Source organism: Bos mutus, chromosome 28 (genome assembly GCF_027580195.1).
Source record: "Bos mutus isolate GX-2022 chromosome 28, NWIPB_WYAK_1.1, whole genome shotgun sequence".
Classification (NCBI taxonomy): Eukaryota; Metazoa; Chordata; class Mammalia; order Artiodactyla; family Bovidae; genus Bos; species Bos mutus.
Window position 1 is genome coordinate 16,537,704 of NC_091644.1, and position 23,921 is coordinate 16,561,624.

The window sequence follows — 23,921 nt, forward strand, 5'->3', positions numbered from 1 at the left end:
ATTTTTCATAGAATTCTTATAATCCTTTGTTTTTCTATAGAATCAGTAGAAGTATCCCCACTTTCATTTCTAATTTTAGTTATTTGGCTTTTTTCCTTGATCCATGTAGCTAAAAGATTGTCAGTTTTATTGACAAAATTCTTTTCAGAGAACCAACTTTTGGTTTCATTAATTTTATCTGTTATTTTCCATTCTGTGCTTCAATATTTCCTTTCTTCTGCTAGCTTTGGGTTGTTTGTTCTTGTTTTTCTAGTTTCTTAAGTTGTAAAATTAGGTTGTTGATTTGAGATCTTGTTTTTTTAATGTAAGAGTCATAACTATAAATTTCACCCTTAGCACTGCTTTCATTGTGTAAGTTTTGGTATGTTGTAATTTCATTTTCATTTCTCTTTTAAGTATTTTCTAATTTTCCCTGTGGTTTCTTTTCTTTTCTTTTCTTTTTTTTTTCTGTTAGCTGTTAGAGTGTGGAGTGTGTTGTTTAATTTTTGCAAAATTTGAAATTTTCCAGTTTTACTTATGTTACTGATACCTGCCTTCACGTGATAGTTTACTATTGCCATCTGTCATTTATTCTATGAATATACCATTACTATCTTCTTGTCCTTATCAGTTGGAAAAATAAAATATGTTACCTCTGTCTTCATACTGAAATTGACTTTCTCAGTAAGAAAATACAGTGGTATGAATGACTTAAGATGTTTTTCTTGCTTATCTTTCTAAATTTGTAATGAAGTAGCAAGTGGGAAAACTAATCATGGTGTTCCATTAAACTGTAATATAATTCCATTAAGTTGATTTCCAAAAAAGTATACATTTGCAAATTTTATTTTCTGTTTCTGCTGTTATAACACTTGTGATAAGATCACAGCCTTGTTTTTTAATTTGCTTCTGGTTTAAAACATAATTTAATAGATATAAGCCATTTAATATCTATTTAACATAATAACCATTGTGTATAAGTATTAGAAATGCAATAATGAATAAACACTGCTTTTGCCCTTAGGGTACTTAAATTCTTATGCTGTGGTATGATGAATGCCTAGCTAGAGATAACTTAGGAGACCATGGAGCACATAGACAGAAATCTAATTCTGAACTTGATAAATGAGAGGTGTAAAGTGAGACTTCCTGGAAGACAGAATATGTTAAAAAATTGAGAAATAATGGACAAGGAATTAGCCAGGAAATAGGGAGTATGAAAAAAGTATTCCAAACGGAACATGTGTATAGGCCAGAGAGGAGAGAACGTTTAAATCAGATAGCTAACAAGTAGTTTGTTTAAGAGCCAAGTGCGTGAACTACGGGCACAGGATGGTGTGAGAATAGTGAGAGATGAGGCTCCATTTTCCTGAGGATAAAAAAGAAATAAATGTCTGGGTGGGGGGTGGGGATTCCATGCCAGTCCCTTCTCTGTCTTCTCCCTCTCTTCCTAAGTTTCCATTTCCCTCCTCCTCCCTGAGAGACTTAGGGCAAAATAGAAAAGCACCGGTGGGAAAAAAAAAAAAAAAAGGTATATAGGTAAAGCTGAAGCCGTCTCTTGAGGGCCTTTGTCAGTTATGTAGAGAAGTTTGAAGCATTCTGAGTATAATGTGTAGTTATTGAAAAGTTTTAAACAGGGAAATTATATGATTTTCATTTTAGAGATATCATTCTGGCTACAGAATGGTTTGAGACCCGAAGGTAGAGACAAAGAAATCAGAGAGGAGGCTGTTGTAAAAATTTAAGGGATAACAGTGGTAGCTTAGGTTATTTCCAATTTTTGCAGGGCCAAGGTTCCAACAAACATTTTCATTATGTTTTCTTGTGTCCATTGCACACATGCAGGAGTTTCTCTAGAATATAAGGTTCTCAGACTTTACTAGATGTAGCCAGATTGTTCTCCAGAGCAGATGTACCCAAGTACAGTAATATTCCCTCCAGCAATGTATGGGAGTTCTCATTTCTTAATCTCCTTGCTAACAGTTTTGTCAGACTTAAAACTGTAGCAGTTGAGATGTGAAGCCTTACGGATGAGGACTGGAGGGAAGGATGATTTGCCTTTTCAAATTGCCTCACCTCCCAAAAATCAGAGAAATGCTTTTTTCAGTGGATTTATATTGATGTGATGTTACTTCTTGATTAATTTTGTCTGTTTCTCCTTTTTGAGCCCACCTTTTGAAATGCTTTCTTGATATTTTAATATAAAATCTGATAAGTTATATGTATTTTGGTATTGATGATGGCTTTACAGTTCATATGGACTGTTCCTTTAGTTTCAGGTTGTTCCTAACCCTAACTTGTTTAATAAATTCATAGCTTCCAGAGATATTACACTTTTTGGGGGGAGGTGGTAAAGTAGAAAAGAATGGTGGTATTGCTTTGATAGGCAAAGGGGACACCAGGGAGCTAATGCCCTCAAAACTGTGTGTCCTCTACACTTTTTTTGTATAGAATATGTCATATATAAAATCTGAGTTACTTCACATAGAAGTTGAGTGTTCTTATTGGTCATTTGCATCATTATCTTGGTGAACTGATAAGCTTACTTCACCAAGCAGTAGATTCTCTGTACATCTCTGGGGTGCACTCAGCTGAGAGTGTACCGTATTGCCTCTGACGCAAGACATCAGCTTCCCAGGTATGTGCATTTTAAATGTATTTGTTCTTTACAAATCAAGTTTTTATCCAGTAAGTATTTCTATAAAGTCTAAGAATTTTAAAATTAAATCTTGCAATTTAAGGGTGAGCCAAACATTTCTAAGTAAATTTTCCTATACTGTCTACTGTCACATATTATTATAGTTTATACTGTGATAATAAATTTAAAGGACTTTTGTGTTTTAACTGTAAACTTGGGTTACTACATTCAGTTTTTTTTTTAATTGGAAGATAATCGCTTTACAATGTTGTGATAGTTTCTGCTGCACAACATTGTGAATCAGCTATGAGTATCCATATAGCGCCTCCCTCTTTAGTCTCCCCACCCTGCCACTCCTCTAGGTCATCACAGAGCACTGAACCCAGCTCCCCTGTATTATAGGGCAGCTTCCCACTAGTTATCTATTTTACACGTGGTAGAGAAGGCAATGGCACCCCACTCCGGTACTCCTGCCTGGAAAATCCCATGGACGGAGGAGCCTGGAAGGCTGCAGTCCATGGGGTTGCTGAGCGACTTCACTTTCACTTTCATGCATTGGAGAAGGAAATGGCAACCCACTCCAGTGTTCTTGCCTGGGGAATCCCAGGGATAGGGGAGCCTGGTGGGCTGCCGTCTGTGGGGTTGCACAGAGTCGGACACAACTGAAGCGACTTAGCAGCAGCAGCAGCAGCAGTGTATATATATGTCAGTGCTACTCTCTCAATTCATCCTGTCCTCTCCTTCACTGCATTCAGTTTGAGATGCTAATGTCAATCATCTGTGCTATTTGCTTTGAACCGAAAGAATTTGCCTTTTTTTGTCATCAAATTCTAACTATTCATGCTTTGTATGAACACTTTCTATGGTTTTTTTCTGCCAACATCACTTCCCTTATGTCATTTTATTTGTCGTCTTGTCCATTACTTTTTCTTCTCATGTTCTCTACGTCGAAAGCAGCCTTCCCTTTCAAATGCTACGTCACTTCTCTTTCATTTTCATTTTCTTTAATACAGTTCCCAGACATTTTGCCTTTGATAATTGTGAATAGATCAACAGGTAAGATAACCAGAGATACTTTACCAAGGCAGAAGAGCTCAAGATCCTCTACTGTCTCCATTATGCTTTCAAATAATATTGACAGGATATAAGATCACGTGAAAAATTTTACTGGTGCTGTCTGCATTTATTAATAGCATACTATCCTCTTGTGTCTTTTGTGTGTCCCTGAGAAAAGACATTCTTAATTTCTGCATTGTAAAGCTCGTCTTAGAACTATATTCCAGTTCTCGTAACTGAAAAATTACAGTCCAAATTCAGTATGTTTCTTTTGTTTCTGAGATTGCATCGTGTTAAACTATTAATAAGTTAGTTTGTTGGTATCCTTTTCTGGATTAGAGTGTGAAGTAGAGAGTAACTGTCACAATATGGATCTTTATCCTCGTTTTAGTAGTACACTGATAATCAGTTATGGGCTTCCCAGGTGGCACAGTGTTAAAGAATCCACCTGCCAGCGCAGGAGATGGAAGAGACTTGAGTTTGGTTCCTAGGCTGGGACGATGTCCTGGAGGAGGAAATGGCAACCCACTCTAGTATTCCTGCCTGGAAAACTCCATGGACAGAGAAGCCTGGTGGGCTATAGTCCATTGGGTTGCAGAGTCAGACATGACTGAGGGACTGAGCATGCAAGCAGGATAATCAGTTACTGTCCATAAATGACGAATAGGAGGCAAAAAAATATATATAGTAAATGGAGGTAGTTGTATGATTTGAATGTTTGATTGTATTGGTCCATGTGATCCTCCTGTACGTATACCTCTGTATTAGGACTGTGCTTTGTACTGAAATCTAACATCCTCAGACCAGAGCATGTTATCCCCTAGACAGAATCACTAGCAAAATGTGTCCTAGATTTTATTTCTTCTTAATTTTTCATGAACCTTTTCTGCTAGCACTGGAAAAAAAAATGTTGACATCATTGGTTAGGTTAGAGCTAAATCTGATTCTAGCCAATATACTGATTCGTTGAAGTATATTGAATCAGAAGTTTTTAAGGAAAACCCCATTGTGTTCCTTTTTCTATTTCCTTTCTGCTGTCATCAGACATATAGGCATGTGTTTCTTTTGGTTAAATACCTAGAAGTGAATTGGTTGGGTTGCATGGTAGGTATATATCTGATTTTTAAAGTAAAATAATTGGTAGGTATATATTTGATTTTTAAGAAACTACCAGATGGTTGTACCATTTTATACTCTTGTCATTAGTATATGAGCATTTCAGTACCTCCACGTACTTGCAAACGCTCGTGAATAAGTCCTTTAAATATGTTCTTTGTTAAAATTGCTTTGGCTATTCTAGATTCTTTGAATTTCCAAATAAATCTTAGAATTTCCTTGGTGGCTTCTACAAAAATGCCTGTAGGAGTTTTAATTAGGCTTATTTTGAATCTTGAGGATAATTTGGGCAATACTGTCATTTTAACAAGACAATTTTCTAATCCATGGACGTGCTATATCTTTTTGTTTTGATATACGAAGTAAGATATTTTGACATTAACTTAAACCACTGAGAGCTTCACATTTATTGTTTGAACATTGGTATCAAAAGTTGGAAAATATACCCCTCCTTTTCTTTCTCCCCTTCCTTTTTCTTCTTCTATATCTTCATCACTAAAAGCACATTTATCACAGGATTTTTTTTTTTAAGATTTATTTACTTGGCTGTGGTGGGTCTTTGTTGCTGCACATGGGCTTTAGCTGTGGCGAGCAGGGTCTAGTCTTTGGTACACAGGCTTCTCACTGCAGTGGCTTCTCGTTGCGGAGCACAGGCTCTAGGGGCGTGGCCTCAGAAGTTGCAGCTCACAGGCTCTAGAGCATAGGCTCGGTAGTTGTGGTGCATGGGCTTAGTTGCTCTGCGTCTTGTGGGGTCTTCCTGGACCAGGGATCGAACCAGTGTCCCTTGCATTGCAAGGCAGATTCTTAACCACTGGACCACCAGGAAAGCCCCACAGGCTAGTTTTTAATTTATATCCTATCTTTGTCCTCTTCTATTATTAAAAAATTTTATGTTTTTATTTAAAAGAGGCACCCAGATTTTTTAAAGATTGAGATGTGATTGGCATATAACTTTGTGTTAGTTTTGGGTGTGCAGTATGACTTGGATATGTATGTGTTGTGAGATGATCACCATAATATGTTTAGTTAACATGCACCATCACATCACATAGTTACAAAAACTTTTTTCTTTTAAAATATATGTACTCTTCCAGCAACTTTAAATATACAATACAGTATTATTAACTACAGTTAACATGCTGTACATTACATCCCCAGGACTTATCATATAATTGGGAGTTTGTACCTTTTGACCACCATCACCATGTCTCTCGTATCTCTCGTAGTAGTTTTAGTTATGCAGAACTTTTTTTATTCATTCAAAGTCTAAACTGTCTTAATAAGGTCCACTTACAGAAGTTCTACTATCATTCTGTACTTCCCAACCTGTTGCTTTCTTCTTCCTATATGAACTACCACTTGATTAGGCTTTTCATTTCCACTGTTTCTTCTTTAAAATATAAGCAAATGTGTATATATATTCCTATTTTCTCTCAGCTTCAGCAGAGAAGGCAGCATAGTATACTTTCTGTATTTTGATATTTTAATTTATTGATATGCTCTAGATATTACCTCATATGCTATGTAGAAATCCTCATTTCTTTTTATAGCTACCTGTTACTCTCTTTTGTGAATTTACTATAGTTTATTTAACTGGGGCCCCATTGATTCAGACATTTGTTTTGTTTGTACTCTTTTACTATTATAAAATAATATAAAAATAATATTGCCAATAACCTTGTGCATATTTTTTTGTTTTTTGCCAAGTGATCTTTGGGATATTTTTTCTAGAAATGATGCCACTGATTCAGAGTAGATGTATAGGACATTTTGCTAATATTGCTAATTTCCCTCCATAGTGGTTCTGTCATTTTTTTCTACCAGTGATACATGAGAGTGCCTATTCACCACAGCATCACAAAAAAAATTTCAGACTTTGAAATTTTTGCCAATCTGATAGCTCATTTTTCTTTAAGTGTATACCAAATTCTTTATCTTTTTTTTTTTTCTTTTTGGTACCTCAGACTTTTCTTTTGGAATTATTTTCCTCCTCCTCGTTGAAACAAATCCTTGAGAATCCCTTGCCTGTACTTTGGCTTAGGAGTCTCTGTGCTTCCTGAATCTTTGGTTTCATGCATTCTAATTCTAGAAAATTGTTGACTGTTATTTCTATAAATAGTGCCTTTTCCACATTCTGTTGTCTTCCTAGTTTTTCTTCCTTATCTTTTAACTAGCACTTTATATGTATTCCTCCTCTGTGCTGCATTCTGAGTAGTTTATCCTATGGTAAGTTATTCAGTTCTCTCTTCTAGGTATGTTATTCTCTTTTTTTGTTGTGTCTCACTTGCTGTTTGACCTGAGCAATACATGTTTGTCTCTTTGATAATATTTATAATTTCTGAAAGTTGTATTTTTTCTCCTATTCACATCTGCCTGGTCTTTTTAGGGTATCTTACATGTTCATATTTTCTTTTTTTTTTTTTTTTAGAAATTCTTTAAACATTTTAATCATAGTTATTTTGTAGTCTTAATCTGATAACATCTGAATATATTGGGTGATATCTGATACTGTTTTTGAATAGTTTCTGCTGATTTTGCTCATAGTGGCTTGTTTCATTGTGTGCTTTGTGATTTTGAATTGTGTGCATTTCTTCAGATTGTGTGTGCGAATATTGCAAAACCTGAAGTGAAGGTGTGTTTTGCAGAGTATAAATGTTGCTTCTGCCACGTGTCCTTTGACCTTACCAGCCTCCAATCACTTTAAGTTAAATTCTTGGCTTTGGTTTCCCAAGACCATGGAGATAGCGTATATTTGAAATCGAAACCTCCCAGAAGGCATGCCTGTGGAATTCTTAAGAGATTGTTTTCTTACCTACAGTGCAGGATGAGAAAAATAAGTTTTTTTGTTGTTTCTCTTTGCCAGCTGACAAGAGTTTTTTCTAGCTCATTTTTTAAGTAAAGAGGTAGTTTTTCAAGGGTCTGTTCTGTCATTTTGCATGGGCCTGAGGCTTTATCTCCTATCCCTTTCTTTTAAAAAAATTTTATTTATTTGTCTGTGCTGGGTCTTCATTTCTGTGCAGGCTTTTCTTTAGTTATGGCAGGCGGGGCTACTCTCCAGTTGTGGTACTCGGGCTTCTCACTGAGGTGGCTTCCCCTATTGTGGAGCACAGGCTCTAGAACATTGGGGCTTCAGTAGTTGGAGCACGTGGGCACAATAGTTGTGGCTCGCAGACTCTAGAGCATGGACTTAGTTGTGGCATACAGGCTGAGTTGTCCCTCGGCATGTGGGATCTCCCCGGACCAGGGATCAAACCCATGTCTCCCACATTGGCAGGCAGAGTCTTTACCACTGAGCCATTAGGGAAGCCCTCTTTATCCCTTTCTTGATGGTTAAAAATCATGCTTCTAGTTTTCTCATCTGATGACTGCCTCCAGAGGAGATGCAGCTTCATCCTCTACTTACCTCTCTAGGTTTCAAGTTCCTTTTTGGTTTTGACCTCAAAAAATTTGCTTAATTCCTGTGAATCTGGCCATGGTACAAATGGATAAATGGATAACTGTTAGATTTTATCCAGCATTTCTAGGTAGAGTAGTTAATCCTTCAAAAATGCTGGTGTTACAGCTGCTGAGCTCCTGAGCAGTTGAAAATCTGCATGTAAATTTTGATTCTCCCTAGACTTAAGTACTAATAGTCTACTATTGATCAGAAGCCTTAGTGATATTTTAAGTTGCTTATTAACACAATTCATATGTTGTATGTATTGTGTGCTACATTTTTACAATACAGTAAGCTAAAGAAGGCAATGGCACCCCACTCCTGTACTCTTGCCTGGAAAATCCCATGGATGGAGGAGCCTGGTAGGCTGCAGTCCATGGGGTCGCTAAGAGTCGGACACGACTGAGCGACTTCACTTTCACTTTTCACTTTTATGCATTGGAGGAGGAAATGGCACCCCACTCTAGTACTCTTGCCTGGAAAATCCCAGGGATGGAGGAGCCTGGTGGGCTGCAGTCCATGGGGTCGCTAAGAGTCCGACACGACTAAGCGACTTCACTTTCACTTTTCACTTTCATGCATTGGAGAAGGAAATGGCAACCCACTCCAGTGTTCTTGCCTGGAGAATCCCAGGGACAGGGGAGCCTGGTGGGCTGCCGTCTCTGGGGTCGCACAGAGTTGGACACGACCGAAGCAACTTAGCAGCAGCAGCAGCAGCAAGCTAGAGAAAAGAAAATGTTATTTAGAGAAGCATAAGGAAGAGAAAATACATTTGTAATACATATATGTATTTATTGAAAAAAATGCCCATATAAGTGGACCCATGCAATGCAAACTTTGTTGTTCAAGGATCACCTGTGTTTTATATCAGAAGCAGTTCCCTTCCCCACCCTACCCCCAGAATATGTGGTCCAGATGTAATTTTCTCACTGTTGTTTACTTAACATGCTATAAACAAAGAACAGCATAAAATACTCAGGCTCTTAAAGTCTCTACTTAACTCATCTGATTTACTGTTCATAAAATGGAATGTTACATGGTTGCTATCATTCAGAGAATATTTTTTACATTTATATCTTTCTGTAGTTCTTTATCTTTTCCCTATTCTTATAAAAGTAATGGTGATTGTACAACATTTGAAACATAATTAGTCAATAGTAAAAAGACAACCAAGTTTTTAAATGGACAAAAGATTTGAACAGACATTTTTCCAAAGATGATATATAGATGGACAATAGGCATGTAGAAACATGTTCAACATCATCATTAGAGAAATAAAATTTAAAAACCACAATGAAATGCTACTTCGTACCCTCAGTGGCTATAATAAAAAAGATGAGCAGTAGCAAGTATTGGTGAGAATGTAGAGAAATTGGAACCCTCATACATTGATTTATGTATGAGCATACACACAGGATTGTAAAATCGTAAAATGGTGCAGCCACTTTGGAAAACAGTTTGGCTGTTTCTGAACATGGTAAGCATAGTGTTGCCATAAGACCCAGCAATTTCACTGCTATGTATATACTCAAGAGTAATGACAAAATATTTCCACACTAAAACTTGTACATGAATGTTTATAGTAACATTATTCATAGAAGTCAGAAAAGTAGAAACAATTCAAATGTCTATCAACTGATGAGCAAAATGTAGTCTATCCTATAGTGGGCTGGTATTTGGCAATAAAAAGAACCTTGAAAACATTATGCTGAGTAAAACAGTCCAGTCACAAAAGACTACCTGTTGTCCAATTCCATTTATGTGCGATAGCCAGAATAGACAAGTAGGTACAGAAAGTAGACTGGTGGTATCTAGGGATAGGGCAGGAAAGGGGAGATACAATGGGTAGTGACTGCTTATGGTTACAGCGTTTCTTTTTGGGGTAATGAAAATGTTCTAAAATCCTATTATGGTAATGGTTGTACAGCTCTGTGAATATAGTGAAAACTGTTGAATTTTTTAACTGGGTGAACTTCATGGTATGTAAATTACATATCATTAATACTTTTGAAAAGGGGAATGGTAGGGGAAAGAGTCAATAGGTTTGTCTCTCTTCCATGTATCCCTTTATCCTAAGGTGTTGGTTAAGAGTTAGATATATCTCATGGTGATTCCCACTGTGTTGGAAAATTGCATACTTCAGCTTAATTGGTGCGTCTTTTTGATATGAGGACTGATAATTGAAATCGTGGATTCTCTAGGTCCCACATCACCTATTAGCTGTGTGATCCTTGCCATGTTTCATTACCTTGTACTTTGTTCCTTTGTTTATAAACCTAGGGTAATTCCTGCTTTTCCTACCTCAGAAGGTTGTTGTGAGGTTCAAATGAGAGTGAGATAGTACTTTGAAAGCCGTATAGTCCTAAATAAACCTATAGTAGTATTAAGATTCCTAAAGTTCTCTGTATTTTCTTTCCATAGGAGTAAAACACAAATCTTTTCTAACAGTTGAGGACTGTTTTGAGTTGGGCAAAGTGGCCTACACAGAAGCAGATTATTACCATACAGAGCTGTGGATGGAACAGGCACTGAGGCAGCTGGATGAAGGCGAGGTTTCTACCGTTGATAAAGTCTCTGTTCTGGATTATTTGAGCTATGCAGTATACCAGCAGGGAGACCTGGATAAGGCGCTTTTGCTCACAAAGAAGCTTCTTGAACTAGGTATGTTAATTTGGCCTAATTCAAGGTTAAGGATATATTGGGGGATATATAGATATACTAATTATAATTATGTGTGAGTATGTATATTTGTCATACAGTTTTGGTACTTTTTGTCACAAGTCAAGAGCTCATCTGTCAGACATACTTTATCTTTCTGTTTATCCTCTAAATAAATGGCAACTGATCTTTCTCACCTAATAGTACTATAAGAGTAGCTGTGTTTCTCTGCTCTGTACTTCTTAGGAACTTCAAAATTGAATCCAACATAGCTAACTCAGTCAAAACTGTTTATTTGCCATGTTGCCATATTAAATATTAACCAGTATCCTTTGAAGGAAATTTTTGGTTTACTGAATTTCCTATTTGGAAATAGTGATTTGAAACGTCAGCCTAAATAAAAAGGTAAAATGAAGCAAACTCATAATTGTCAAAAAGATGAGTTTATTCAGGAATAGCAGAGGAACTGCATTTGGGACATGCAAGCTGTAGGAAGCTACAGATACGTCCGTTGAGGGAGTAGGGCAGGGAATATAAAGAGGTGAGAGTTCAGTTAGAGTTTGTTGAAATCAGAAACAAATGGGGACCAGCATTGAACATTCCCTAGGCAGACAAAACCCTCCAGTCATACAAACAAAGCTCAATTTAGCTTACTTTGTAAGACCATCTCAAACTGAGTCATTTCTTGTTCATGCCCCTGGAAACTGTAAGCAAAATTTCCCAAGATTGATAAGAGGCAACCCCTGACCAATTCCCTGAAATTTAAGAACATTCCAACATTTATCAGTTTTCTGAAAATCAGGCATTTATGGGAAATCAGTCTCTCAGTCTTTAAGTTTTGTGTTCCTGAGGGCACATGCATGAGATTTTCCATTTAATATCTTCCAGTTCCATCGGAGATTGAAATTATTTCACAGAAATAAATAGAATGAAAATATATTTGATTGCCGTATTTAAATATTAGGAAAATATGATACGAAGATTTTACCACTAGTATTTTTAACAGGGATGTACTGTTTTTCTAAGTATGATCAAGAGGCCAATGATCAGAATTACTTGGATGCTTATTAGAAATGAAAATTCCTGATCTCACCCCAAACCTACTGACTTAGAATCTGTGGTGGTGAAATTGTATGCTAAAAAAAGTCATGTGGCCTTTGGTATATAATGAAGCTTTAAAACTTAAATTATTTTTATGAATAGGTAAATATGTGTATATTAGGAGAGTTAAACAATTCAAAAGGATTGGTCATCTGAAAATAAGCTTTTGAAATTAGGTTATTTCTTAGTTGAATGAATTGATAAATTGAGATATTCAGTTAGCCCTTTTCCCCCAGTATTTTAAGTGATTTTTTTCCTCCTGATTTAAAAATACTTCATTCATTTAAGAAAAAATTTTAAAAGTAGAAGAAAATACAGAAGAGTCACCATAAACCAATCACCCAGAGACACCTACCAATTTTTTTGTTTCCTTGTAGCATACCCTCTTCTCCCCCCATTTTTCCATTTCTTTTGCAAAATTAGCCTCATATTCTGTACATCACAACATAAGCAATTTCTCAAAGACAAGAAGTATTTTACAAATCTAAGGCTGGATTTTTTTTAAAACACTCAGTTAACGTCACAAGTGAACTTTCTGTGCCCTAGTCTGTCTTTTTCATTTGTGTTGTGTGTGTATGTGGGCGGGGGGGTGGGGGGAGTGGTGGTTTATATTTTTTTTCTCCCACATGGGTGGAGTAGTCCTCCTTCCCCCTACTAAAAGATAGCTAAAAATTATGACTAGCAATTCTGAGGCAGTTAGTGGATTCTGGCTTATTTGAAAATTATATTTTTAGTTTCTCTTTTCTGTCTCACTTAGAATTTTGGGACTGAAATGCACTCAGCCCTCAGAAGTAGACTGTGTTCGGCATTTATAATATTATCTGTGGTAAAGGTTACCTTTGAACTGTATACCCTGTCTTCCCCATGGTCATTACATTTCAATCTCAGAAAAATCTTTTCTGTTGCTTAAAATAAGTTTAATCAGTAGTACTTTAAAATTCATTTGACATCAAATTGATCATACTTCCTTTGGCTGCTTAGTAACTTGTCACATGGAACATTCTCAAAGTAAAAGCAATAATTACTACTTTGAAATAGATGGCTGATTCCATCTCCAGAACTAGAGTTAGAACTGTACTCTTGATTTGCTTGGGGCAGTACTGATTTACACCTGTTGTTTTGGTATAATAATTTTCATTAATGCCTCCTTTCACTCTCATAAAGCAACCTGGTTTGGAAGGTAAATTACATGTTCCTCCACTGGGTATCTTATGCTCATGCTTGAACAACTGTAAACTTACTCACGAACATGCTTTCTTTCTTTCGTAATAGATCCTGAACATCAGAGAGCTAACGGTAACTTAAAATACTTTGAGTATATAATGGCTAAAGAAAAAGATGCCAATAAGTCTTCTTCAGATGACCAATCTGATCAGAAAACCACACTGAAGAAAAAAGGTGCTGCTGTGGATTACCTGCCAGAGAGACAGAAGTACGAAATGCTGTGCCGTGGGGAGGGTATCAAAATGGTAAAGTGGAAAAGCCAATTGTGTGTGTGTGAGTGTGCATGTGTGCTTGTACGTAGTTCTGGAGAGACACAGAATCTTTTAAACTTTTGTGATAAAAATTAGAATTATTCCTAAAGTATTACGTTATGTCACATCACTTTATTGTTGGCGTTGCACTTAATGTGTTCCAACTTCTAGTAAAATAGCTTTAAAATAAAGCTTGTGACTCATGTACCATTACATGCATTTTTGGTAATTATTACCCTTTTCATAGATTAGAAGAGGCTTTTTAAGGTGAAGGATCAGATTATTTAAGAGAAGTGATACAGTTTTTTCTTATATCTTAATGCAAAAGAGATTTCATCAGTCTTACATAGAAATAATATATCATTCTAACATCCTATGAAACGATGGATTCATCTATACAGTGATATCTTGTGGTTTTGCTCCTAGTCAGCCTTGATAAGACTGCCTAATGTAAAGTTTTAGTCTATTTAAGAAATATTAAAAATGCATAAAGACTTTAAATAGATTTTGGCTTTATAACATTTATTTTTTAAAATACTAAAATGTGTCTGTAAATATCCCTTTGTTTATTGTATATCTATATTATATGTTTATACTCAGTTTACCAGAATACTAAAAAGGTAATAGGCCAAAAATAATACAGTTCAAGCCTTGGGAACATAGGTTTCTTTGTTCAGCTTTAGGACTTTTCAGATCCTTTTTATGATGATTATGAGTATGATATACTTTGTTTCTCAACCTTAATTGATCATAGAACCCTTTTTAAAGGAGTATCATGTGGTACTAGTGTTCAGTTGAATGCTGGTGTATGAGGCAGGATTTAGTGAATTTTTGGAGTAATTTTAAGTGAAAGCATTTGAATAGTGTTTAACTTTTCTCTACTACTGATAAACTTAGGCTGGGTTTTATGTTTTGATATTGATGACTTCTTGATATTTGGTGATTTACTGTTGACAGCCTAACCTCTACCAGCAAATAAGTAGATCTTATCTATGTTGACACTTTGATAAGTTCATGGATTCCCAGAGAATATGAACATTGATAAGTTCATGGATTCCCAGAGAACTTTTGCTTTGATCTAATGAGTAAATACAAATTAGACTCATGAAACATTTTTTTTTAATTTCACATCTAAATATTTTAGTGTATATCATTTAAAGATAAGGACTTTTAAATGACCACAATACCATTATCATGATAGTTCCAGTATCGTAAGTAGTTAGTAGTTCCATAATATCATTAAGTACCTAGTCAGTGTTCAGATTTCCAGTAGTGAGCAGATATTTTTTACTGCCCTTAGAAACTCTTAAATAAGAGAGCAAAATAGAACTATAGATTTATAACAGAAGTCTGTTAATTTGCCCGTTTGTTGATGTGACACACACGTAAACTCAGCCCAAAATCAAAAGAGCATCCTTTTTCTCAGAATAGTTAAATTGGTCTTATCATCATATAAAAGATATATTTAAAACCTTGGATTTGATTCTTGGTAAATAACGAGAATAAACATAAATCACTATTAGTTCTACTTTATAATATGAAATGCTTGTTTAATCAAGAGAAGAATCAGCAATGGCATAACATTAGATTGGCCAAAACATCCATGCGGGGTTGTTTTTATCTTTCTGGCCAACTGCATATTTAGTTAATGTGATACATAGGTGATTGAAAAATACATTTATTGATTTTTGCTGACTTGAATACCTGCTACTAAAAGCACCTGGCTTCTTTGTTTAATAACTAATTTTCTCTTTCAGAGCTCTCTTTTCATCGTAAAAAAAAAAATCACTTAAACTTTTTAAAATTAGGAGGTACTTGGGAAAACCTGGTTAGGTTTTTTTCTTTAAGAAACTTTTCTGGGTTTTTCCCAGTTACTTTGTGAAGTTTGGCGCAGGGCTGGTCATTCATTTCATATTTCTATAATCATTTTATTATTTTTTTCATATTTACAAGGCCTGAACTTTATTTTGATGAGAGAAGGGTTAAAGAGAAACCTCACCGTCTCTTCCAGAAAAGAATCATTAATAAAACTTTTAAAATTCTGAAGGTCCTGTTTGATGCAGAATATTTGCAGAGCACTATTTGTTTTGTATGTTCTTCCTCAAGTACTGTGTCTATACACCAGCATGATTACTGCTTCTTATCTTCATAGGAACAGCATTAAAATATTATTACTCTAATATATTTATAATTTTTTAAACTTTTTGTTCAGACTCCTCGGAGACAGAAAAAACTCTTCTGTCGCTACCATGATGGAAACCGGAATCCTAAATTTATCCTGGCTCCAGCCAAACAGGAGGATGAGTGGGACAAGCCTCGTATTATCCGCTTCCATGATATTATTTCTGATGCAGAAATTGAAGTCGTTAAAGATCTAGCAAAACCAAGGGTAAATAATTTTTTTTCTTTTTTTCTCTCCTCAGTTTACTTGTGTTTCAGCTTTTCCTTTGCAAGATTATAAAAATGATAATTGACATGACAATAACCCCATAGATAGTTTTAGATATTATTGTTGAAAACTAATGGAATTAACTAAGCTCTATTTATACCAATTTTTCTCTTTTTATTATCAACACATTACATACCTTGTATGTAACCTTGCAAGTAGGGTTTAAGCATTAAATTATGAAAATCATAGGTTATATTTTTATTCACACTTAACAGATTTGTGTTTCAGCATCTTCCTGAAAAAATTTCTGTGTACTTTGGAGCCCTTTAATCTCTGAGATTGATCAGAGGCCAACTTTTTATATTTAACTTCTATAGTTTTATCTGAAATAATACTTGAAGTATTTTTATTCCTGTCTAGGTACATTATTACTTGGAGGATATCATTGGGCATGAACATCTTGCTAATCTGAAATAATGACATCATCGTTTTCTGGCTTCAACCTACATCATTTATCTTAAGAAAGAATTTATTATAAACACAATCCTATAAGCTTTAGTGTTTAGCATAGAAATTAATCTTTGGGGAGCAAGAATGACCTTTATGCTCTTGGCTTTTTCCCCATCAGCTTGTTCTTAAAATCTGTTTGGTCTTATTGACAGCAAAATACAAACTATGATCATTTTCATAAAGAGACTGTTAAGTAAACACTAGAAATATTTTTGCTCACTTACTATACAGGAACTGGAAATTTTTTCTGTAAAGGTCCAGATAGTAAATCTTTTTAGGTTTTGCAGGCTGTACAGTCTGTTATAACTACTCACCTCTGCTCTTGTAATGCAAAAGCAGTCATAGAAAATACATAAATGAGTATGGCTATATTCCAGTAAAACTTTTATTTCTAGAAGCAAGTAGCTGGATGAATTCAGCCCATGGACCATAGTTTGCTGTTCCTTGTCTGGATTTCTATACTGCAGAATAAACTTGAAATCAGAATGTTTATTGCTGTTAAGTTTTACTACTTTTGAAAATGGGTACTTTTTGTTTTTTAACTAAAGATTATGAGCTTCTCTGGTGGCTCAGAGGGTAAAGAATTTGGCTGCTCTGCAGGAGACTCAGATTCAATCCCTGGGCTGAGAAGGTCTCCTGGAGAAGCGCATGGCAACCCACTCCAGTATTTTAAATGAAAAGACTTGTCTAATTTGTATGGGTGTTGTCCAAGGGAGCTCTTACAAATCTTTTAAACAGATAAAAGATAGTGATATCATATTCTGTCTTTTTTTTTTTTTGGATTTTAGTCTGTTATATTTGTGTCAGTAAAGCAAAATTATTGTGGTAGAATATTAGAAATTTATTTCTGCTTGGAGACTGTCTTATATCTCTGAGTTTGGAGACCTCAGTCTTAAAAGGGATGCCTCAATTAGATTATTTGATCAAAAAATACAATGACAAGGAAAATTTTATATTCTTGTTAACCTCCAAACAATCTTTCATTTTTAGAAAAAAGTTTAAAATCATTATCTTGGCTGCCATCTCTTTCTGTGTTTTTTAAAAAAAATAACATTTATGAGTTCTTTTCATCAATCTTTGTGCTCAGTCTAAGATTATTTCACTGTTTATTTGAAATATATGAGCAAATATCTTGAAGGAAGAAAAGATTGACCTTGAAACTGATTTTTTCTTTTTAATTTATTTTTTTATTGAAAGATAATTGCTTTACAGAATTTTGTTGTTTTCTGTCAAACCTCAACATGAATCAGCCATAGGTATACATATATGCCCTCCCTTTTGAACCTCCCTCCCATCTCCCACACCATCTCACCCCTCTAGACTGATACAGAGCCCCTGTTTGAGTTTCCTGAGCCATACAACAAATTCCCTTTGGCTATCTATTTTACATATGGTCATGTAAGTTTCTTCCATACGTCTCATCCTCTCCTCCCATCTCCCCATGTTCATAAGTCTATTCTCTATTGAGAATAGAGTCTGTTCATAAGTTTGTTTCTCCATTGCTGCCCTGTAAATAAATTCTTCAGAACCATTTTTCTAGATTCCATATATGTGCGTTAGAATATGATATTTATCTTTCTCTTTCTGACTCCACACTGTATGATAGGTTCTAGGTTCATCCACCTCATTAGATCTGACTCAAATGTGTTCCTTTTTATGGCTGAGTAGTATTCCATTGTATATATGTACCACAACTTCTTTATCCATTCATCTGTCAATGGTTGCTTCCATGTTCTAGCTATTGTAAATAGTGCTGCAATGAACAATGGGATACGTGTGTCTTTTTCAATTTTGGTTTCCTCAGGGTATATGCCTAGGATTGGGATTGCTGGGTCATATGGGTGGTTTTATTCCTAGTTTTTTAAGGAATCTCCATACCATCTTCTCCATAGTGGCTGTATCAATTTATATTCCCACCAACAGTGCAAGAACATTCCCTTTTCTCTACACCCTCTCCAGCATTTATTGTTTGTAGACTTTTTGATGATGGCCATTCTGACCTGTGTGAGGTGATATCTCATCATACGACTGAGCAACTGAACTGAACTGAATAATGAGTGATGTTGAACATCTTTTCATGTGTGTGTTAGCCATCTATATGTCATCTTTGGAGAAATGTCTGTTTAGGTCTTTTTCCCACTTTTTGATTGGGTTGTTTGTTTTTCTGGCATTGAGTTGTATGAGCTGCTTGTATATTTTGGAAATTAATCCTTCATCAGGATTAATTTGCTATTATTTTCTCCTATTCTGAGGGTTGTCGTTTTACCTTGCTTATAGTTTCCTTTGCTGTGCAAAAGCTTTTAAGTTTAATCAGGTCCCACTTGTTTACTTTTGTTTTTATTTCCTTTCCTCTAGGAGGTGGGTCATAGAGGATCTTGCTTTTTTATGTCATTGACTGTTCTGCCTATGTTTTCCTCCGAGAGTTTAATAGTTTCTGGTCTTACATAAAGGTCTTTAATCCATTTTGAGTTTATCTTTGTGTATGGTGTTAGGAAGTGTTCTAATTTCATTCTTTTACATGTAGCTGTCCCGTTTTCCCAGCACCATTTATTGAAGAGGCCGTCTTTGCCCCATTGTATATTCGTGCCTCCTTTGTCAGAAATAAGGTACCCATAGGTGCATGGGTTTATTTCTGGGCTTTCTATCTTGTTCCATTGGTCTGTATTTCTGTTTTTGTGCCAGTACCTTACTGTCTTGATGACTGTAGCTTTGTAGTATAATCTGAAGTCAGGAAGGTTGATTCCTCCAGCTCCATTCTTTCTCAAGACTGCGTTGGCTATTCAGGGTCTTCTTTGTTTCCATATGGATTGTGAAATTTTTTGTTCTAGTTTTGTTGGAAATGCCATTGATAATTTGATAGGGATCACATTGAATTTGTAGATTGCATTTGGTAGTATAGTCATTTTCACAATATTGATTCTTCTTGCCCAGGAACATGGAATGTCTCTCCATCTGTTTATGTTGTCTTTCTTTCATCAGTGTCTTACGGTTTTCTGTGTACAGTTCTTTTGTCTCCTTCAGTTCAGTTCAGTTCAGTTCAGTCACTCAGTTGTGTCCTACTCTCTGCGACCCCATGAATCGCAGCACGCCAGGCCTCCCTGTCCATCACCAACTCCGGAGTTCACTCAGACTCACGTCCATCGAGTTAGTGATGCCATCCAGCCATCTCATCCTCTGTCGTCCCCTTCTCCTCCTGTCCCCAATCCCTCCCAGCATCAGAGTCCCTTCCAATGAGTCAACTCTTTGCATGAGGTGGCCAAAGTACTGGAGTTTCAGCTTCAGCATCATTCCCTCCAAAGAAATCCCAGGGCTGATCTCCTTCAGAATGGACTGGTTGGATCTCCTTGCAGTCCAAGGGACTCTCAAGAGTCTTTTCCAACACCACAGTTCAAAAGCATCAGTTCTTCGGCGCTCAGCCTTCTTCACAGTCCAACTCTCACATCCATACATGACCACTGGAAAAACCATAGCCTTGACTAGACGAACCTTTGTTGGCAAAGTAATGTCTCTGCTTTTGAATATGCTATCTAGGTTGGTCATGACTTTCCTTCCAAGGAGTAAGTGTCTTTTAATTTCATGGCTGCAGTCACCATCTGCAGTGATTTTGGAGCCCAAAAAATTAAAGTCTGACACTGTTTCCACTGTTCCCCATCTATTTCCTGTGAACTGATGGGACCAGATGCCATGATCTTCGTTTTCTGAATGATGAGCTTTAAGCCAACTTTTTTACTCTTCCACTTTCACTTTCATCAAGAGGCTTTTGAGTTCCTCTTCACTTTCTGCCATAAGGGTGGTGTCATCTGCATATCTGAGGTTATTGATATTTCTCCCAGCAATCTTGATTCCAGCTTGTGCTTCATCCAGTCCAGCATTTCTCATGATGTACTCGGAGAAGGCAATGGCACCCCACTCTAGTACTCTTGCCTGGAAAATCCCATGGATGGAGGAGCCTAGTGGGCTGCAGTCCGTGGGGTTGCTAAGAGTCGGATACGACTGAGTGACTTCACTTTCACTTTTCACTTTCATGCATTGGAGAAGGAAATGGCAACCCACTCCAGTGTTCTTGCCTGGAGAATCCCAGGGACGGGGGAGCCTGGTGGGCTGCTATCTATGGGGTCGCACAGAGTCAGACACGACGGAAGCAACTTAGCAGCAGCACTCTGCATATAAGTTAAGTAAGCAGGGTGATAATATACAGCCTTGACGTACTCCTTTTCGTATTTGGAACCAGTCTGTTGTTCCATGTCCATTTCTAACGGTGGCTTCCTGACCTGCGTACAGATTTCTCAAGAGGCAGGTCAGGTGATCTGGTATTCCCATCTCTTTCAGAATTTTCCACAGTTTATTGTGATCCACATAGTCAAAGGTTTTGGCATAGTCAATAAAGCAGAAATAGGTGTTTTTCTGGAACTCTCTTGCTTTTTCTATGATCCAGCGGATGTTGGCAATTTGATCTCTGGTTCCTCTGCCTTATCTAAAACCAGATTGAACATCTGGAAGTTCACGGTTCACGTATTGCTGAAGCCTGGCTTGGAGAATCTTGAGCATTACTTTACTAGCATGTGAGATGAGTGCAATTGTGCGGTAGTTTGAGCATTCTTTGGCATTGCCTTTCTTTGGGATTGGAATGAAAACTGACCTTTTCCAGTCCTGTGGCCACGGCTGAGTTTTCCAAATTTGCTGGCATATTGAGTGCAGCACTTTCACAGCATCATCTTTCAGGATTTGAAATAGCTCAACTAGAATTCCATCACCTCCACTAGCTTTGTTCGTAGTGATGCTTTCTAAGGCCCACTTGACTTCACATTCCAGGATGTCTGGCTCTAGGTGAGTGATCACACCATCGTGATTATCTGGGTCGTGAAGATCTTTTTTGTACAGTTCTTCTGTGTATTCCTGCCATCTCTTCTTAATATCTTCTGCTTCTGTTAGGTCCATACCATTTCTGTCCTTTATCGAGCCCATCTTTGCATGAAATGTTCCCTTGGTATCTCTAATTTTCTTGAAGAGATCTCTAGTCTTTCCCATTCTGTTGTTTTCCTCTATTTCTTTGCATTGATCGCTGAGGAAGGCTTTCTTATCTCTTCTTGCTATTCCTTGGAACTCTGCATTCACATGCTTATATCTTTCCTTTTCTCCTTTGCTTTTTGCTTCTCTTCTTTTCACAGCTATTTGTAAGGCCTCCCCAGACAGCCATTTTGCTTTTTTGCATTTCTTTTCCATGGGGATGGTCTTGATCCCTGTCTCCTGTACAGTGTCACGAACCTCATTCCATAGTTCATCAGGCACTCTATCAGATCTATACCCTTAAATCTATTTCTTACTTCCACTGTATAATCATAAGGGATTTGATTAAGGTCATACCTGAATGGTCTAGTGGTTTTCCCTACTTTCTTCAATTTCAGTCTGAATTTGGCAATAAGGAGTTCATGATCTGAGCCACAGTCAGCTCCTGGTCTTATTTTTGTTGACTGTATAGAGCTTCTCCATCTTTGGCTGCAAAGAATATAATCAGTCTGATTTCGGTGTTGACCATCTGGTGATGTCCATGTGTAGAGTCTTCTCTTGTGTTGTTGGAAGAGGGTGTTTGCTATGACCAGTGAATTTTCTTGGCAAAACTCTATTAGTCTTTGCCCTGCTTCATTCCATATTCCAAGGCCAAATTTGCCTGTTACTCCAGGTGTTCCTTGACTTCCTACTTTTGCATTCCAGTCCCCTATAATGAAAAGGACATCTTTTTGGGGTGTTAGTTCTAAAAGGTCTTGTAGGTCTTCATAGAACCGTTCAGCTTCTTCAGTGTTATTGGTTGGGGCATAGACTTGGATTACTGTGATATTGAATGGTTTACCTTGGAAACGAACAGAGATCATTCTGTCGTTCTTGAGATTGCATCCAAGTACTGCATTTTGGACTCTTTTGTTCACCATGATGGCTACTCCATTTCTTCTAAGGGATTCCTGCCTGCAGTAGTAGATATAATGGTCATGAGTTAAATTCACTATTCCTAGATATTTAATTCTTTTTGTTGCAATGGTGAATGGGATTGATTCCTTAATTTCTCTTTCTAATTTTTCATTATTAGGATATATAAATGCAAGTGATTTCTGTGTATTGATTTTGTGCCCTGCAACTTTGCTAAATTCACTGATTAGGTCTAGTAATTTTCTGATACTATCTTTAGTGTTTTCTATGTACAGTATCATGTCATCTGTAAACATTGATCTGGATACCTTTTATTTCTTTTTCTTCTCTGATTGCTGTAGCTAGGACTTCCAGAACTATGTTGAATAATAGTGGTGAAAGTGGACACCCTTGTCTTGTTCCTTATCTTAGGGGGAGTGATTTCAGTTTTTCATCACTGAGAATAGTGTTTGCTATAGACATCATATATGGCCTTTACTTTGTTGAGATGGGTTCCTTCTGTGCCCATTATTTGAAGGGTTTTAATCATAAATGGGTGCTGAATTTTGTCAAAGGCTTTTTCTGCATCTATTGAGATTATCATACGGTTTTTATCTTTCAATTTGTTAATATGGTGTATCGCATTGATTGATTTGCATATATTGAAGAATCCTTGCATTACTGAAATAAACCCAACTTGATCATGGTGTATGAACTTTTGGATGTATTGCTGAATTCTGTTTGCTAAAATTTTGTTGAGGATTTTTGCATCTATGTTCATCTATGTGATATTGGCCTGTGGTTTTCTTTTTTGTGTGTTGTCCTTGTCTGGTTTTGGTGTCAGAGTGATGGTGGCCTAGTAGAATGAGTCTGGAGGTGTTCCTTCCTCTGCAATTTTTTGAAAGTTTTAGAAGGATAGGCATTAGCTCTTCTCTAAATGTGTGATAGAATTCTCCTGTGAAGCCTTCTGATCCTGGGCTTTTTTGAGGGGGAGATTTTTGATCACAGCTTCAATTTCAGTGCTTGTAATTGGATTGTTGATAATTTCTATTTCTTCTTGGTTCAGTCTTGGAAGATTGAACTTTTCTAAGAATCCGTCCATTTCTTCCAGGTTATCCATTTTATTGCCATATAGTTGTTCATAATGGTCTCTTATAATCCTTTGTATTTATATATTGTCTGTTGTAACCTCTCCTTTTTCATTTCTAATTTTGTTGATTTGATTCTTCTCTTGATGAGTCTGGCGAAAGTTTTGTCAATTTTATTTATCTTCTCAAAGAACCAGCTTTTGGTTTTATTAATCTTTACTATTATTTCTTTCATTTCTTTTTCATATATTTCTGCTCCAATCTTTATGATTTCTTTCCTTCTACTAATTTTGGGGTTTTTTGGTTCTTTTTCCAGCCGTTTTAGGTACAGTTAGGTTGTCTATTCGATGTTTTTCTTGTTTCTTGAGGTAGGATTGTATTGCTATAAACTTCCCTCTTAGAACTACTTTCGCTGCATCTCATAGGTTTTGAGTTGTCATGTTTTCATTGTCATTTGTTTCTAGAAATTTTTTGATTTCCCTTTAGATTTCTTCAGTAACCTGTTGGTTATTTAGAAGCATGTTGTTTAATCTCCATGTGTTTGTGTTTCTTACAGTTTCTTTTTCTTGTAATT

General features: G+C 36.4%; 1 protein-coding gene across 3 annotated transcripts in view; it reads left to right on the forward strand.

Moving 5' to 3' along the window:
* P4HA1 (prolyl 4-hydroxylase subunit alpha 1) overlaps positions 1-23,921 on the forward strand; it is a 105,918-nt gene that overhangs the window by 51,076 nt on the left and 30,921 nt on the right. For all 3 annotated transcript variants that reach the window (XM_070364429.1, XM_005910145.3, XM_005910146.3), the window contains 3 exons: positions 10,647-10,886; positions 13,257-13,453; positions 15,672-15,848. In XM_070364429.1, the coding sequence (XP_070220530.1) occupies positions 10,647-10,886; positions 13,257-13,453; positions 15,672-15,848 (614 nt within the window). The remainder of the gene's footprint in view (positions 1-10,646; positions 10,887-13,256; positions 13,454-15,671; positions 15,849-23,921) is intronic.